Source organism: Pelophylax lessonae (genome assembly GCF_965119305.1).
Source record: "Pelophylax lessonae genome assembly, chromosome: 3".
NCBI classification, from domain to species: domain Eukaryota; kingdom Metazoa; phylum Chordata; class Amphibia; order Anura; family Ranidae; genus Pelophylax; species Pelophylax lessonae.
In genome coordinates, this window is record NC_138770.1 from 356,011,425 (window position 1) to 356,030,763 (window position 19,339).

At 38.3% G+C, this 19,339-nt stretch overlaps 1 protein-coding gene across 1 annotated transcript in view; it reads left to right on the plus strand.

Annotated features, from left to right (window-relative positions):
• Window positions 1-19,339, plus strand: part of LOC309549672 (dynein axonemal heavy chain 5-like) — a 303,485-nt gene that overhangs the window by 249,876 nt on the left and 34,270 nt on the right. The window contains exons 83-92 of the mRNA XM_082250083.1: window positions 913-1,025; window positions 1,618-1,743; window positions 1,830-1,938; window positions 2,747-2,929; window positions 5,065-5,220; window positions 8,152-8,361; window positions 9,674-9,819; window positions 11,060-11,245; window positions 17,338-17,449; window positions 18,474-18,635. Coding sequence (XP_082106209.1) covers window positions 913-1,025; window positions 1,618-1,743; window positions 1,830-1,938; window positions 2,747-2,929; window positions 5,065-5,220; window positions 8,152-8,361; window positions 9,674-9,819; window positions 11,060-11,245; window positions 17,338-17,449; window positions 18,474-18,635 — 1,503 coding nt within the window. The remainder of the gene's footprint in view (window positions 1-912; window positions 1,026-1,617; window positions 1,744-1,829; window positions 1,939-2,746; window positions 2,930-5,064; window positions 5,221-8,151; window positions 8,362-9,673; window positions 9,820-11,059; window positions 11,246-17,337; window positions 17,450-18,473; window positions 18,636-19,339) is intronic.

Genomic DNA, 19,339 nt, shown 5'->3' on the forward strand with positions numbered 1-19,339 from the left:
CAGTCACGGATGTCTTTGTTGTATGTGAACCCATTCACAAAATGCACAGTATACTTTGAATTGGCAGCAGAGGGGAAGGGAGGGGTGGGGAGGTAGAAAGCCTGCTATGTATCACTCCTGTCAGAGCACCGGGAGTTTAGTGATAGCTGTGCTCTCAACGCTCAGTGAAAATGTAAATAGTATATACAAGAGTGAAATCCCCATGGTGATATATAAACCAGCATATTTTTAAAAGTGCTGCAAAAAGTGCTGCGGGAGTTTAGTGATAGCTGTGCTCTCAGCGCTCAGTGAAAATGTAAATAGTATATACAAGAGTGAAATCCCCATGGTGATATATAAACCAGCATATTTTTAAAAGTGCTGCAATTCCTGCTTGTCCACTTTAAGATGATTAGTAGTGTTTATATATGCCTTACTGTATTGTTTCAAAGTATTTTGTGCTGAGAATGGGCAGGGCAGTAACAGGAACCTGACTCAGGACACCAGGTGAACCTCTTTCTAGGAAAACAGATAGCTATAACTCTGTCTTGTAGTGATGCATATAATATAATTGTCAAAATTGATTATTTTATTTCTGTTAAGCTTTCCATTGACAAAGGGTGTTTTTTTTACATAAGAAAAGATTGCATTTACTTAAGTGTTCCTGTTTACCCATGAATGTAGGAGAAGCAAGCCTAGATGTTTCTTGCATGTTGGCAAGTAACATATGATCCAGTTGCTATTTGTTTAGAGAGAAGTCAGCTGGTGGTGTATAGTGTGTATGTTCATAGACATGAGGTGACATGAGGTGCTCGCAGACTTGAAGTTTGTTTCTGGACTGTATGGTGATCATCTCACGTCTATTCTCACCTTGAATATATCTCCTTGTTTGATTGTGTACAGATCAGTAATGGGCCAACTTTGCCGTTACAGGTAGACAGACTCCATGAGGAATATGATGCTGCTGTCAATCAAAAGTACCAGCTTGTGGAGCAGCTTCAGTCCCATGAGGAGAAGCTGGAGGCAGCAGTAGACATCCTGGAGAGGTTGGCTATAAGTGAAGTTGTTGTTGATTCCTTTTGCTCCGTATCAGTCAATAAGAAATCTGTATACATCATGTTTCTTGTGATACAAATTCTTTAGTGCCCTTATGTTCATATATTTGAGATTTTTATTTGTCCTATAACTATAATAAATCATCAGGTAATTTGCTGCATTATGTGGACAGAGGATGCTTTGTTTTCAGTCCAAAAATGCTTAAAGCTTGTAGCTCAAAAGAAGCTCATGTACTTTTTCAAGCTGCAAACAGAAAGTTCAGTGCTTCTACCCATACAACATGATATTAAAATAGCTCACGGGTGTTTGATCCACAGTCATTTATCTGAAAGAAGTAATCCATTAAGATGATCTGCACAGCCAGTTGTCACTCTTAAAAATATTAATTTGTATTAGAAAAGCCACATTGTACAAACACAGATGAAATCAGTTGACGCATTTAAGCCTACAAGGCCTTAGTAATAACTTTTTCAAGCTACAAGCTGCAAGCGACATTACACTTGGTACAATTGAAAAACCAGAGGATTTTGGATGTTGAGTGTTTTGGAGCCTAATGGAGTATTGTATTTTTTTTTTCTTAAGGTTGAAAACACAAGAACAAACATGGAGAGATAAATTGAACCAGAACAATACCAATGACCTCCTCACAAACTGTGTCCTGACTGCAGCCTATCTTACATACTGTCCAGCTCTCAGTGTGGATGGAAGGTACTTGCCCTGTCACGTTATAGTACTATTATACAATGAAGAGATCTTCACTTTCTAAAATGTTTTTGTAATTTTTTTTGTATTAGGGTGCGGGTAACCCAACAGTTCTTCACAGTGTGTGAGAGCTGTGGACTTCCTCTGCCTCAGAGAATGCTCCTGAAGGATTTACCCCTCATGCAGTTCCTGCACACTCCGGTATCATGTCTAATTATGTCATAAATCATGTCTTATTATGTCATAGATGATATATTTTAAATACAATATATGCTGTTAAAAGGTTCATCGGAAATCTGTAGGAAAGACTTCACACATTTTTTGACAGCTAATTGGTGGCTTAAATAGTCAGCAAGCTAACTTCCTCTGGAAATTGGAAAGGTGAATTATATGTGTACTCTGAACCTTTATCTAAGATAAGATGAGCAGATGAGCCAAAATGAAATGTCTGTGAGGGGAGGTGCTGCTGTATACTATATATTCTTCATAGCTATCTCTGTAATCCAATTCCTTTACAACCATTCCATTCTAAGTATGGGCTGTTCTGTAAAATTTTAATGATATAAAAAACGGAAGTCTCTTGCAACTAATTCAATTCCAGCTGTTATCTTTTTAGTGTTGGTTAAAATTGAAAGCTGTCTGCTGTTGACATCATAGGTATTGTTCTCTCTTGCAGTTTTTATAGATAAGTCAACCCTGACAATGCTAAGGGCAAAGCTCTTCGGTTTCAAGGCACCATAGTAAAGAGTAATATTACCCCTTTTGGTTGATGATTAGTACTTAAGGGTACCTCTAGCTACAACTTTTTACTGAAGAGTTAGAACAGGTTTTTATTGCTGTTTGAAGTCCTGTTGTTGTTTTTAATTTCCTTTTTTGGTGGCCACTGTCATTAGAACAGGAAATGTATGTGTCTGCATGTGTCTGTGTATATACTTTAATATTTATTATTTTTTTAATATATATAAATCATTCTTTTTTTTCATTCATAAATATATAATATACTATCTAGATTGAAATAAAGGAATTGGAGAAGAAAGGACTTCCCACAAACCCACTTGCATTGAATAATTCATGCATCTTTTTTAATAAAATTGGCGGTCTCTCCTGGATCTTAGTAAGTGATCCCGCAGGACAAGCTATTGACTGGATGAAAGGTCACCTACCAGAAGACACAGTGGAAGTAATGCACTATGTAAGCAAATAATTTAACATGTCTTTTGCTTCTAGCATAGGTCCCATTTGTGTACTTTGCAAGATTCTAAAATGACTATAATGTCCTGTTGCCTTATTTTCAGCTTTTTAACATTCATAACTGAGAACCCTATGCTTATGGCCAGATTTGTTATTATGTTCCTGTATTGCACTGCCTGTTTCAGTCATGTGATATAGACATAAAGTTACAAATCATTTTTAAACACTGGTGCTTCTTGATTCATCACTAGCCTTCAAAAAGTAAAAGATGTGCATTTTAGCTAGGGCAGTCTATATGCCACAGTAATGAAACTAAACTTTTTCTGTACTGATCAGTAGATACATCATGTTCTGTAGAACAAAGATGAACATGCTGCATAATCTGTGCAGTATCTATGGAGAGGCAATTCTACTAAAGTCCAATACTGAAGATTTGATATAGGCATGGCACTGAAATCCATCATCTTTATATGTTGTGATCAGTTGACGAGAGCCTATAAGTGGTAAATGTCAATGCAGAGCTAATGGGGAAGAAGACAAGTTTTTTTTTTTTTTGCTTTTTTTTTATGAACACTCTCATCGCCTTAACTCTTTTCTCAGACAAAAACCCTGAAGTATATCTAAAGCAATTTTTTAGTTTTGGATAGTGTAAGGGAGAGTTGAAACCCTTTGGTTCATTCCAGGTGATAATGGCCAACAGGATAGAAAGAGAGGAACATCTCCCTAGTGGGGTTAAGACAGCTTTAAAAAATTGTCTTTAGATACACTTTAAACCTAGACTTCAACTTAACCCTAAAACTAAGTGATCCTTAGTCCTAGATTAAAGCTGCACAAAATGGATAATTTTTTGTTTCAGTCAGCAGGCTAAACGAAAAAATAAATGAATGGATTCCCCCATCGACACAAGCGAGGAGGGAGGGATTCCCCGTCCCCCCCACTGCCGCTGATTGACAAAAGTTCTCCAGTGTGTCCATTCAACAGAAGTCGATCTAATGATCGACTTCTGTCAAATAGGAATAGCAAAATGTAGATCAAGATTCAGCCAGGCCCTACTGAACTGTGCAAATGTTGATCTATCTATATCCAGCTTAACCCTTTTTTGCAGATACCTTCTATGTTCAGACATTCTATGTTAATGTTAAATGGCCCCAATCCAAAAGATACACTGCTATGTTCTGGGCACTAAAGACCACTCATCAGTCAGCACCTGCCTCCCCCAAAGGTGCTGCCACTGACTCCCAAGCCTATGCAGTCTGACAACAACTTGCCCCCCATATAATTTTATTGAAAACCTTTAAACAATGTTTTATATTTATAGGCAAATGAGATAAGCATCAAACAAGTAACTCCAGGCAGTCATTTAAGCTCCTTACCCATAAAGGCTGTGCTTTCTACTTATTTGTACTGAACATTTTCTTTTTTTCTTTTCTTTCTCAGTGCAATTCTATCGGTCATGTCTGACCTGACTACAAATAATAGGTTTTCTATAAGGCCTACTTAGCTTAACAGTTATTAAGCAGGGATCCACACTATAGTCCTTGATACACAATTGACAATTTGAGGTTGTGTTTAGAAAACAGTATATTTAGTACAGTAACCATTAAAGAACATAGAAAGCAAGTAAACGTAAAGGTCTCATCAAAAATTATTTTAATTAAATGTTACAACAATATCTTAAATAGGTACTTACTAAAATACATAAAATTTGATTTCCAGGTCATGCTACCAAGGTTTCAGGAACAGTAGGTCATGGCAGTTTTCTGTGTCAGTCAATGAGCTAAAGAAAAGTGACAGATAATGTTTTATGGGAGCCTTATTAAGACCAAGTTGTTCGAAAGAGGTTATGTGTATGCTTATAACCCGCTTGCTTGTGTTTTAATGCACTATTCCATACCCGCTTTGTTTGAAGCATTTTAACATTTTAGCCATCGATTAGTGCAGAAAGTTTGGAGGTTAAGTTATACACTTTACTAGCTAACTTAATAAGCCAAATAAAGGGTATCAATTAAGCTCCAAATTTTCTATACTAGCACTAAATAATCAGACCATATGGAAAGCAGAAAATGTTATGTGCAGTGTTGTCACTAATAAAATAAGTACCAAACACTTATTGTGTATTGTTTAAACTGTTTCTAGGATCTTCGTTCTGAAATGGATATATCCTTGACAGTCGGACATTCCCTTTTACTCACATATTGCAATATAGATGTCATATCCCGGGATGTCCGTTTTATTCAGATTCTGCAGTCAAAAAGAGAATTTCAGCAACACAAGATTCCATTCAAAATGATGGTATGTTCAGTTGTAATAATTTTCCAGGTGAAGGACAGAATATTTGATTATTTTTAAACAGTTTAAAGGCACTTGCATCATAACACTTTATCATATGTGCCATATCAATTCTAAGTTTATTCTTCACTATGATTTGAGTTCACTTTGCTACTGGGGCTAGACATTCCCTGATTTAAAGTGAACCTGTGACCAGGCTATGGACAATAAGGTATACACATGTTTTAGCAAGCAGTAAATTAGCGTCAAAATAAGCCCTCAATGACACATAGCTGCAGTCACTGTGAAGCAATTCATCCTTGTATTTCACAGAAGCTCTGAAGTAATCCAAGACATTCTGTCAGACAGCTCAGCTCATCCTGCTCTTCCCTTCCAGCGGTGACCCAGAATCCTTCCATCCTTTTACTCTCTAATATAAACACAGAGCGGTGCTCTGGAGGGAATGAATGATAAGACCAGCCTTGTATGACTTTAGTGCTTCTGCTGTGAACTCTGAGGATGACGTGTTGCTGTATTTACAGAGATAAAGGAGGGTTTGTTTTAAAGCTTTACTGCTTCTTAGGAATATGTAAAAATGTCTATGTGCATAGCCTGGCCACCAGTTTACTTTAAAGCCTAATCCTTGACAAATACTATTCAAATGTCAAATGAAAGTGTACAAAAAAAAAAAAAACACTCTCATTAGAGTGTGGAATGGCAGTTAGTGAAGCTTGCAGAGAAATGAATGGTCTGTCGTCAGACTATTAATTTTGACAATATACTTCCCATGAAATTATATGTGCATTGAACATATTTTATGCATGGCTTTTACCTGTAAAAGCCTGCCTTGTGTAGACTTCCAAAAGCACTGTTGCTTGGTACCACTATCTAGGATGTCAACAGCCCCAGCAGATTTAGAGCTGTCACCCAAGTCACATTTTATAGTATACCCCCTGTAGTGTTACCCCGAGAAGCCAATGAATTGTTTTGTGATTTCTATGCACACGTGAAGATGACGCACCTTGCTCACCCAGCACTTACCAACACACACACACCTTGAATATGCCGTCCATTTCTGGTCACCAGTCTTTAGAAAGGATGTGCTGGAGTCTTTAAAAAGGATGTGCTGGAACTGAACAGAGTCCAGAGAAGGGGGATAAAGCTGATAAGGGGACTGGAGGACCTCAGTTATGAGGAACGACTACAAACATTCAACTTATTCTCCCTGGAGAAGAGACATTTGAGAGGAGATATGATAGCAATATACAAATACCTCAATGGTGATTCTAGCAAACACACGGCCACTCAATGAAATTGGAGGAGAAGAGGTTTGACTTTAAACTGTGTAGGAGGGGTCATTACTGTTAGAGCTGAAAGGATGTGGAACTCCCTTCCACAAGCAGTGGTGTCAACAGGAAGTGTTTAAAGCTTAAAAAAAACTCTTAGATGGGCATCCTAGTGAACGCAAGATACAGGGATAGGGGAAATGGTGTTGACATATATACACACACACACATCTACACAGGTTAAACTAGATGGACTGGTGTCCTTATTCAACCTTACTAACTATGAAAACTATAAGATATGATTAAACACCTGCAGTATTCTGACTAACAGTTCAAGTCAGACAGGAATAGAATTTGCTAATGATCTTTCTCTTATAGTCCTGCTAAGACAAGTCCCTTCTTTCCATTCCACAAGTGGTGGGAATTCTCCCTAGTACAGACTGATCTCACCAGGCATCCAAATCACACACTCTCAAGCAGACGGTTCTCAGTCTCATTGCTTCTCTGGGTTCTCACCTGAATGTGGTCGGCTATGGCAGGGATTTTGTTCAACCAGCATCAGCAGCAGCTCAGTCTCTGTTTAGCACTCTTCTAATTGACAGCACTGCATTAGATATCTCCAGAAAAAACTCTAGCTACACACTACTCTTCCCACTTCACTGAAACCATGTCATTCTTTCTCCCAGCTGCAGACCTCTTCCCCCTGCTTTGTTGCACCAGCCAATCACCTCTACGGCCGAATCAGACCCAGCCAAGGTGGCTGCCCCCAGATTAGAGACATCCCATAGATGAGCATTGCAAACTGATTTCCCTAAATATGGCTGCTGCACTTCTGCATTGTTGAATATTCAGTTTCACCCTGTCCACACTGCAGAAGGATATTGGAGCGGCAACAAAGAAAGAGGTTCCACAGCAGTTATCAGCCACAGTCCAGGTTACAGCCCTCTAAGCTGGATCAAAATTTGGCCAGTTCAACAGGAACCAGACAAATTTTGATCCATCTATGGGCAGGCTGGTCGTACTGAAGTCTATCTATCGATTGACTTCAGTACAACTAGCCTTTCAGATTTTTTCATTTGAACAGTGCTGGCCACTATAGTGGCCAACAGTGATTATTGCATTTTCTGATGGCAGGAAAACCTCCCACTGTTAGAGTACAGTAGCCTAGTGGACTGTGTTAATTTTATGTATGGAAGTGAAGGGAGCAGCAAAAGAGATGCCAGCACAAAGTAGTTAGATAGTCTCCGAAGAGGAGAAGGATATGAAGTGCAAAGGAAGGGTGCCTTGCTAGGGAACTGACTGTCAGTTTTTTGTAAGTAGTTTAAAGGTAAATTAAAATTGTTTTAAAAAGGATGACACTGAAAGTACAAATTTAAAATACTTTTTTTCTGTGTGTTTACCTGCAATTTTTTAAGTTGGTAACAGGTCTCTTCAACCATAATGTCAGGGAAAGTCAGACCCCGGTAATAAAGTGGATTCAAATAAGAGAAGGCCAAAGAACATATTTTATTGCTAATGCAGATAATAACAGACATCTGGTTGTGTCTGCTTTTTTGCAGGAAGATTACTTTTAAAATTGTAGAGTACATGATTACTTTAAGCATTATAATTGTGTCAGCATGAACATTTTTCATGGCTCACTGTAAACTAATATCTGTGGTTTTTTAAGGTGGGAGAACATGAAGTAGAGTGCCATCCAAGTTTCCGTATATACCTGCACACCACCTGCACACCTGACATGGTACCTCCTGAGGTGGCCTCCTATTGTACCATACTGTACTTTTCCCAGGACAGACAAGGACTGACAGAACAGCTGCTGGACAGATTTATACAACTCGAAAAGCCAAGACTTAAAGAGGAACACTTACTCCTGAAACAGGTGGCTTGTGCATTTTAGTCATTTACTACTACTACTGCAGAGTGATTTCTTAAACGTTTATTAGTATATCTCCCCAAATTTGACAATATTAGGATGAAAACACTTAGAAAACCATTGTCTACAGTTAGCCCAATTTTTGCACATGCAAATTTCTATGAATATATGCTAATTAAATGTCAAATCTCCGTCATTGCAAACCGGAGAACTGAAGATGTCACACCAAAACAGATATGTTTTAAAGGTACAGTTATCATTGTTTATGAGTGTAAAATTACCATTTGATTACTGTCGTTTTAGTAAGCATGACTGAAATATGTGAGCATCGTAGATAGTGCCTCAGTCATTGCTGTGTATCCAGTAGATCTGTTCATTTAGTATTTCAAATATTGGCCAATGTGATAGAATTTTCAAAATACATATGTATACATTTACCTGTATTACAATGGAGAAATTGAGCATTACACACTAAGGGGCCTATTTAAACAGAAAGCTAATATCAATATCTGCTCTCCACTGGACAACCTACTGTTTACTTTCCACTGGTCCTGAATTTTACGAGTAATATTTAAAATGCAAGCGACCATGTAGAGCCCACAGTGTCCTATTGAGTGTTTCTGCATAATGCCACAGTGGACAATCCATGGTAGGAGAAGAGGCAGGTCATATGACTTTGATAGGTCATGTTACAGACTGTCATCTTCCTGGCACTTTTTTTCTCCATTCACAAAAAAAAAAAAAAAAGACTCAGAAGCAAGAACATTGCTAAATACGTTTGTACAGCACAAAATGCTACTTTAAAAAGCTATACTACTGCTATATTAATACCCCCCTTCATCTACTACTAAAACAGCTATACCCTAATTAAAGTTACTAATGTTCTGTATTTACAAAAAAACAAAAAGTAATACCATCCAAAACAGATTTACTAGTTTTGGTAATGTAGGGCATGGTTCAAATCACTGTCTGGTTTTCTCTGTTGGGGAAGCTTGGATACTTTGTGTTTTTTAGTGCAATCTCCTTCAGAATATATACTGGTATTGGCTGTAGCCATGCTAAAAGTAAAAACTTGGTGGGTTCCAGATGTGCTGAGTGTTGGTTTAAACCAGACCTGGAGGTCATATCCTGCTACATTCCACCTCAAATTGAGATATTTATTTTGAATAAGGTGTTTTTTTTTTACTATATTTAACTATTTTGTTCTATAGTCATTTATTCTATTTTAATAAACATTTGAATCTAGATTTGATTTGTATTTCTGTTGATAAGGTAACAAAATAATGAAACGAACAATGCTTCCCTTTTTCTCTTACAGGAGTGCCTTGATAATATGGTGATACTTTCAGGTTTGGAAGACAAAATAATAGCTACTCTGCAAAGTCATGGCTCCCTCCTACACAGTCTGTCTGTCACTAAGAAACTTGGAGACCTGAAGCTACAACACGAAGAAGCCGCAGAAATGTATGTGCAGTACTATTATCCCTTTGTGTATTTCTCATTAAAACATAACATAGAATTAGTCATTATGATGGTAGTATTGCATACTGGAATAATAGGGTTGATTTACTAAAGGCAAATAAACTGTTCATCTTGCAAGGGAAGTTTCCTCAGAGCTTAGTGAACGCAGTGAGATTTCACTTTGCAAAATATACGCAATCATATGCAAATAAAATGAAAAAAAAAATGGGCATTTTGGCTTGCGCATGATTGGATAATGAAAGTCAGCAGACCTTCACTTCATTCTCTAAGCTCTTGGGAAGATTCCCTTGCAAAGTGAACAGTCTGTTGGCCCTTTGTAAATCAACTCCAGTGTCAGGAATTTCATATCATGATTGTTGCAGTCAGTCTATACAAGCATATTAGACATGGTGGCTATTTTATAAAGAAATGGCGAACTGAAATTGGTTTCATTTTGTCATGCCTTAGCCCAGAACTAGCACTTCTTCTAGGAGTTAAGTAAAGGCAGCCTCGTGGCAGCTCTCTTTAATTATTTTGGGGTGGAAGCCCTATGATTATATAAATGCCAAAAGCTAAAAAATCTCTTCTTAAAATTAGTTAGCAGACATGTAAAAACAGGAAGGCATTCCATGAAAAGGGTGACATTTTTAAAGCAAATAGTGTTGCAAAGAGCTTACAAATGTCTTACATTGGTAAAGTTTGCTCTATGCAGTAAATTACTGTCTGACAAACACAGCCAACTAGCCCTTTCTTTGTAGGGCTGTGGGCTACAAAAAAAAGTGTGCCATGGTGCTGCATTAATAAGTTGGTATGGTGAAAATTGGACATTGGTATTGTCACATACCTTCACATCCTCAAGCATCAGCTTCATTGGGGCACCAGGCATTTAGTCATATGGCATTTCAGAGCCGAAAAATAAGTTGATGCTGAAAATTGATGCCTTTGCTGTGATTTCAAGTCTGTGCAGGTAGCTGTGTAATAACAAGCATGTGTTGCTGACTGCATCTCCCACCCTTATCTGTGTCTGAATTGTGGCGTGTCTTCTTTCAAGGCCAACATTGCCCCAGTTCAGTCCTCTCCTGGCACTATATTTTTACTTTCTTTCAAATAACAACTTACAAAGTGTTGTTGTCATCATAAAGTACATAAAATGATTATCCTGACTGTATGACATATGACTCCATGACATGAAGACATGAATTTTATTAATGCACATCTAACATTTTATGTGTTGCTTTCAAAGGCTTATGAAGAATGTTGCGGCAGAAGACATGTTGTTACACGCCAGGGAAGGTTTCCGTGAGATAGCTGTGCGGGGTGCTGTGATGTTTGACAGTGCACGAATGCTTCAGCAACTTAACAAGATATATGATACCAGCTACAAACAGCTACTGGAACTGTTTGATGTATCAGTGGCACATTCAGAGAGGTGAGTATCTGATCATCCAACTTCCTGTAGAAAGCCAGTAACATGTTTTTTATACTCTGCAAGATGCTTATTCTTTTTATATTGTCTTTATTTTACATATTTTCTATTTTCCTTTTTTTTTAACTCTGATTTTTTTATACATTTTTCTGTGTTAGTGAAAACACAAAATACATAAAAAATATCTGTAAAAGTTTTTCTTTTTAAATCAATAAAAATATTCAGACATGGATTAATTTCCTTTCTAGTTGCAGCATTTGGCAGGATGGGATGGGGTCAATAGGTTCTTTGTCTCTTTTAATATAGTCCCCCATTATGTGCAAGGCTGGTATGCCCTGTTCAAAGGAAACCAATAGCTCTCATGAAGTGTATGTCAGTTGCCTCACTTTGCAGTAAATCGTTTGAGAGTAAAGAATACTGCTAAACTTCTTTTGGGTGTTGGGAAACTCTCTTTGTCTTTTTCTCTGTTGTCATCTTCTCACTAAGTATCTAGAAAAATTCATTTAACAGAGCAAACTCAGATTGGAACAAAACCTGGGACATAGGAAGATCAGTGAGAGGAGATTCTTAACGTTACCCAAAATGTCGGTATCAGTGTCAGGAAGTCTCACCTAAATGTTTTTAAAGGAATGCAGAGACATAACCCGTAGTGTGTGGCACCGCATCCAAAATAGTACGAGAATCAAAAAAGAGCAGAGATTGTGTAGGACTTTAATTGCCACTAGTAATCCTAAGAATGAAGAGAGTACTCTTTTATACATTTTTCTGTGTTAGTGAAAACACAAAATACATAAAAAAGATATGTAAAAGTTTTTCTTTTTAAATCACTAAAAATATTCAGACATGGATTCATTTCCTTTCTAGTTGCAGCATTTGGCAGGATGGGATGGGGTCAATAGGTTCTTTGTCTCTTATAATATAGTCCCCCATTATGTGCAAGGCTGGTATCCCCTGTTCAAATGGAAACCAATAGCTCTCATAAAGTTTATGTCAGCTGCCTTACTTTGCAGTAAATCATTTGAGAGTAAATAATACTGCTAAACTTCTTTTGGGTGTTGGGGACCTCTCTTTGTCTTTTTCTCTGTTGTCATCTTCTCACTAAATATCTAGAAAGATTCCTTTAACAGAGCAAACTCAGATTGGAACAAAACCTGGGACATAGGAAGATCAATGAGAGGAGATTTTTAACGTTACCCAAAATGTCGGTATCAGTGTCAGGAAGTCTCACCTAAATGTTTATAAAGGAATGCAGAGACATAACCCATAGTGTGTAGCACCACATCCAAAAAAGTACAAGAATCAAAAAAGAGCAGAGATTGTGTAGGACTTTAACAGTTGCCACTAATAATCCCAAGAAGGAAGAGAGTACTCATGTATGTATAAAATTCAAAATATATTATAACAACATAATAAAATGTCATAAAAAATGTTTTTTGACATTTTAATATGTTGTTATAATACATTTTTAATTTATACATACATGGGTACTCTCTTCCCTCTTGGGATTACTAGTGGCAACCTTTAAAGTCCTACACAATCTCTGTTCTTTTTTTGATTCTCACCTAAATGTTTATTTAACATAGTACTTATTGCATGCCAGTTTCCTTTTAGAAGTAGGTTATATAATGACTGTGAGTGTACCAAGTATGGAGGAGACCAAGCAGATCGAATTAATCTACTATGGAGATGCCCAAAGTTCAGATATTTGTTGATGTGATCTCCACATTAAACACTGTATTTTGTATCTTTCTCAAGGGCAACTCTCTTACATACAGTATATACTCAACTACTTTGTACTTTAACACTGCCACCCTAACTTATTACAATACAGATAATGCTGTTTGCAGAGCTCTCTTTGCTAAACAGAAACTGATTTCTAGGATTTGGATTCTCTGGTCCCTCCCATTGCCAAGGACTGGTTTTGAGAGATGCTCTCTATTTAAAACTGGCATCAAATGATAAGGGCTGTCCAAAATTTCTGAAATTATCAACCCCTATGGCTTGAGAGGATTGGAGGCTCCCTGGGACCTGGCGCTTCCTAAGTGGTTGATCCTACCTAGTTTTTGCATCTGTATTAAATGCCCCCTGAATGGAACTAAGTGGTGATGATAGGTGCGGGAAAGGGGAACTTGACAAAGGATATGCAAGTTGATACATCTTGTTTATTCTCTTAATATATACTTAAGGGTGCCACTGTGTTTTACAGGGTTTGGACAAGAAGGTTCTTGCAATTTATAAATTTTATATGGAATCTGTGCAATCTTTGTATTGGTTGCTTATTGCTGTTTTTACATAATTTTTTTTTTTTTTACATATTGCTCTGGTGTGCACCTTGTGCTGGATACAGTGTATTTCTCTATGTTCTTGGATTTATTTCATTTTGTGCTGTAAAAAAATTTGAAAAACTTATATTAAACAATTTTGACTTGAAGGGTCCAGGCTCTGGTGCTATGAGTCTTTTACAGGAGTCACTGACCTGAACATCAGTGCAGCCATTGAAGTGTAGACTCCTGTCCTGTGTGCTTTTTCCCGGTCTGTTATTAACTAGGAAAGCCATGACCAGGATAACAACATCAATATTTTCTTCTTTAATAACAATTAATCCTTAGCAGCTCCAATTTTTCTTTTATGAGAGTTCCACTATAATGGTAACCTGCTGCTATAAGGGCATAAATATGGCTTACATAATCACTGGCATAGCTTCCAACTGTTCCTGATTTTGAGGGAGTGTCCCTCATTTGGAAAAAGTCCCTCTGTCCTCTTCATTTGTCCCTCATTTTGGTCTAATCTATATAGTTGTATATAAAATGCACTACTTATCTATCAAAAAGTGTTTCCCTGTGCTAAACCTTTGATCCAATTTCTAAATTGCTGCATTTGTAAATTTCAAAAGGCAGTATAAAGAAATAGAAGTTGTAAAAAAACAATTGTTGGTTTAACCTATCATTTTTTTTTGTACAATTCTCCTTTAAGGGGGGCATGGCGGGGGGGGGGTGTATCCTATATCTTTATACTTTGCTAATAGGTGTCCCTCATTCCCATCTCAGAATGTTGGGGGGGGGGGGGTATGTTCACTGGTGTAATTAAATTAGAAACAAAAGGCTAAGTATTACTGAAGTGAAGTTTGTCTCTAAAGACAGTCAATTGACAGAAAGCGCTCTCTAAAAAGCCCAACCCTGGGCAAAATCATTTTTATAGCTTAAATGATAAGTCCACGCAAAATCTAACTAACGCTAAACCTGCTCTCTGCCACATTCTAAACCTAATCTATCTAACCCTGTAAAGCAAAAATCATTGTACTTATTCTACAGTTGATCTGGTCTGGTTCCACGCTGAGCTGTGGAGGTGGGTGCAGGAGAGGCATTCGACAATGGAAGCCCCATAGTAAGTCTATGGGTTATGTCACTTCCCATTTATTTCACAGCCATTGTCTGTCCTCTCCTGCACAGAGCTTACAACACTGCAGACCGGACCAGATCGGCTGTAGAATAGGTAAGTACAGCGATTTTTGCTTTACAGGGTTAGATAGATTAGTCTTAGAATGTGGCAAAGAGCAGGTTTTAGCGTTAGTTAGGTTTTACCTGGACTTATCCTTTAGGAGAACTTAGTATGTGTTTATCTCTGCTATGTAGTAATGTAATATCAGATTTATTTATACAGTTAAAAAAAACTCCTGAGTACAGTATCTCACAAAAGAAAGAACACCCTTACATTTTTGTAAATATTTTCTTATATCTTTTCATGGGACAACACTGAAGAAATGACACTTTGCTACAATGTAAAGTAGTGAGTGTACAGCTTGTATAACAGTGTAAATTTGCTGTCCCCTCAAAATATCTCAACACACAGCTAATAATGTCTAAACCGCTGGCAACAAAAGTGAGTACACCCCCTGAGTGAAAAAGTCCAAATTATGCCCAAAGTGTCAATATTTTGTGTGGCCACCATTATTTTCTAGCACTGCCTTAACCCTCTTGGGCATGGAATTCACCAGCGCTTCACAGGTTGTCACTGGAGTCCTCTTCTACTCCTCCATGACTACATCACGGAGCTGGTGGATGTTAGAGACCTTGTGGTCCTCCACCCTCCGTTTGTGGATGCTATACAGATGCTCAGTAGGGTTTAGGTCTGGGGACATGCTTGGGCCAGTCCATCACCTTTACCCTCAGCTTCTTTAGCAAGGCAGTAGTCAAATTGGAGGTGTGTTTTGGGGTTGTTCTCATGTTGGAATACTGCCCTGTGGCATAGTCTCCGAAGGAAGGGGATCATGCTGTGCTTCAGTATGTCACAGTACATCTTGGCATTCATGGTTCCCTCAATGAACTGTATTTAGCTCCCCAGTGCCGGCAGCACTCATGCAGCCCCAGACCATGACACTCCCACAACAATGCTCGACTGTAGGCAACACACACTTGTCTTTGTACTCCTCACCTGGTTTCCGCCACACACGCTTGACACCATCTGAACCAAATAAATTTATCTTGGTCTCATCAGACCACAGAACCTGGTTCCAGTAATCCATATACTTAGTCTGCTTGTCTTCAGCAAACTGTTAGCAGGCTTTCTTGTGCATCATCTTTAGAAGAGGCTTCCTTCTGGGACGACAGCCATGCAAACCAATTTGATTCAGTGTGCGGCGTATGGTCTGAGCACTGACAGGCTGACCCCCCCACCTCTCAACCTCTGCAGCACTCATACGCTCAAAGACAACCTCTGTATATGACGCTGAGCATGTGCACTCAACGTCTTTGGTTGACCATGGCGAAGCCTTTTCTGAGTGGAACCTGTCCTATTAAACTGCTATATGATCTTGGCTACCATGCTGCAGCTCAGTTTCAGGGTCTTGGAAATCTTCTTATAGCCTAGGCCATCTTTATGTAGAGCAACAATTCTTTTTTTTTCAGATCCCCAGGGAGTTCTTTGCCATGAGGTTCCTTGTTCAACTTCCAGTAACCAGTATGAGAGAGCGAGAGCGATAACAACAAATTTAACACACCTGCTCTCCATTCACACCTGAAACCTTGTAATACTAACAAGTCACATGACAACGGGGAGGGAAAATGGCTAATTGGGCCCAATTTGGACTTTTTCACCTAGGGGTGTACTCACTTTTGTTGCCAGAGATTAAGACATTAATGGCTATGTATTGAGTAATTTTTTAGGGACAGCAAATTTACACTGTTATACAAGCTGTACACTCGCTACTTTACATTGTAGCAAAGGGTCATTTCTTCAGTGTTGTCACATGAAAAGGTATAATAAAATATTTACAAAAATGTGAGGGGTATACTCACTTTTGTGAGATACTGTACATCCCGACCCACACTGAAATCAGTGTCTTCGCTGCCGCCTACACTTGGCCATTCACAAAATCCATGGCCACGGTTCCATCATAAGGTGTGTTTTGAGAATGACTAAGCATAGACAGGGTGGAGACACAACCCCAGCACTGGAGACTGTCGAACTGGAGCAGTAATGTGGTGCAGCATACTATTATCAAGTCTGTCAGCTAACAGGTTAGTTTGTTATTAATATTTGAATGACTGTCTCTTGAATTCAGAAGTTTAAATAGCATGGAAATCACAAATGTTCTACTGCTGGATATTCAGCAGCCTGAACAGAACTAGTCAAAGTGGGTTTCTACATGTAATAAAATTGTTTTTGTAAACTATTACCCAGCTTTAGTTGACAGTATAGTGCAGGGTCTTCAAACTATGGCCCTCCAGTTGTTCAGGAACTACAATTGCCATCATGCCTAGTCATGTCTGTGAATGTCAGAGTTCCGCAGCAGCTGGAGGGCCTTAGTTTGAGGATGCCTGATATAGTGTATTGTATTGAGCACACATTTTCAGTGATTGTTTTTAGGGTTTAATTTAAAAAGTATTTCATCATATGGTACATTCTTACATGTTTTCTCTTTTCGTTAAATGTATTTTATAAATCAGCCATTTGATGCAGCTCTCTGTTTCTATGTAATCAGCAACCACACAAGTGCATTGTTTTCATACTAAGTAAACATTTTAGTAAAATCTGTAAAGTAGATTTAGCACCAGTTTAATGGATACACTTCTTTTTTTCTGCTGCTTTTTTTCAAGGTATTCGCTCAAAGGAGTAGTTGCCTATCTAACGAGTAACATCTTCTCATACATTTCCAAGTCCTTGCTGGAAAGGGACAGAATTGTTTATGCCTTGCTCACAGCATTTGAGGTAATGAAAAAAATAAAATTTAAATTTTAAGGACTTATTCACATGCGCATTGAATTAAGGCAGCCCATTTATTTACATGGACTGCCAATGTCCCACACTAAAAAATGTGAAATGTACACACAGTAGTGCATTCCCGTGAGTTGCGGTATGCTGCCACTCAGGTGAGATCCCTTTGGGATGCCAATGGAAATTAATGGCACTGCAAACCACTACACATTCACGCATGTGCTACCAAAATGCATAGATGTAAGTTGTCCCGTACTCAATCCAAAGCTGATATTAAAATTTTTTTAGTTGCCAGCAAGTCAAGCCCATGGCTTATGCAATGTTGTATACTTCATGGATTCCACTGGTGAGATATCCCCATCAGAATTGGAGAGACCAACTATGACTGAATAACACCTAGAGATCCAGGGGATCTTGCCACTAAAGGAGAGATAAGAACCCAGTAGAGGTTGGCAGTTCAACCAAATGCTGCCTATCTTAAAGCCCAGCTCTGAGCACAAGACCCTTACTAGGCTGAAACCCCCATCATGCATTGTTTCTTTTACTGTTTAACAAGTTGTTGGTTTACATGTTAGGATTACTGTAATGCAGCTCCCTCTGTACTTCTAGCCCATGACAGATGTAAGCACTGTAGGTTCCACCCAGTGCTGGTGTTGTGTTTTGACACCCCTACCCATTTCCTCCTGACCATTCACAAAACACATGGCCCTAGGCTTTGTTTGGTAATTGGCCAGGAGCAGGGAGGTGGAGACATGATACCAGTGCTGGTGTCATTGAGACCTGTAGCTCTTACATTGTGCTTTAAATTTAAAAATCTTTGTTGGATAGAGTTGCTGTTTTTGAAGTTGATGTATAAAGTGTTGTTTGCCCATACCAAGAAAACCCCAGCTTTGTAGTGTAGGCTACCAAAAAACAAAGATCTGATTGGGCACAATAACTCTTCTTTTCACTTGTTTTTTTTTTATCAGTATACTTGTCTGTATAGCAATAGGTTACTAAATGACTTGCTTGGTCCTAGGTGGAACAGTCACTTGGCAGAATGCGAGCAGGGGAGAGAGAGTTTTTCATTTCCCCCGACCTATGTGGTACAGTGCTCCAGGGTAGCAAAGTGTCTGAATCCCGGCAGCAAGCAAAGAACTCATTTGATTGGCTAAGTGAAGAGCAATTTAAAAATGTGCAGGTAAATATTTTTTTGAGTATATGCTTTAATATGTTTGATAAAAATCATAGGTATTGCCATGAAGTGTAAATTGATACAAAAAGAAAAAAAAAAGAATACATTTGTTTATTGGCTTTACACCGAATCTAAAATGCTGCCTACAATTGACTGTTTGGACCCCATTTGCAGAATTTTACATTTATCAGCAATGAGATTTATTTCTCATGTAGCTTCCCATTCAATGATTGCATTCTTTATAACTGTTGGATGTGTCTAGTCAAACCCAATGTTCTCCATTCAAATTAAAGGCTACATTTGACTTTGTTTTTAGTTGATTTGCACCTTAATAGGTCATGCTGCATCCAAAGAAACACAGCTCAACACAAAGCAGGTCAAACACAGCCTCTGAACTGCCACATGTACTGCTCAATGTGCAATCAATGGGATTTTGCTGACTTGTGTTTGAGGTGTGTTCATCAAATGCAGGAAAGCAACACCTATCAACATGAGCTCTTATGCTCATTCCTGGGAACACAGTTTAACTATATGCACTGCGTACTCCAACTACTTACGCATGAAATACTGCAGGGTTTTTGTTAGTCTTTTCAAAAGCAGGGATTATAAATGAGGACTAGGCAGAATTAAAACAGCATAACTTGAACTTGCTCTCTTTAAGTTTTTTTCTTAGATTGACCTTTAGAAGCCTAAAATCAACTACTAGTTAA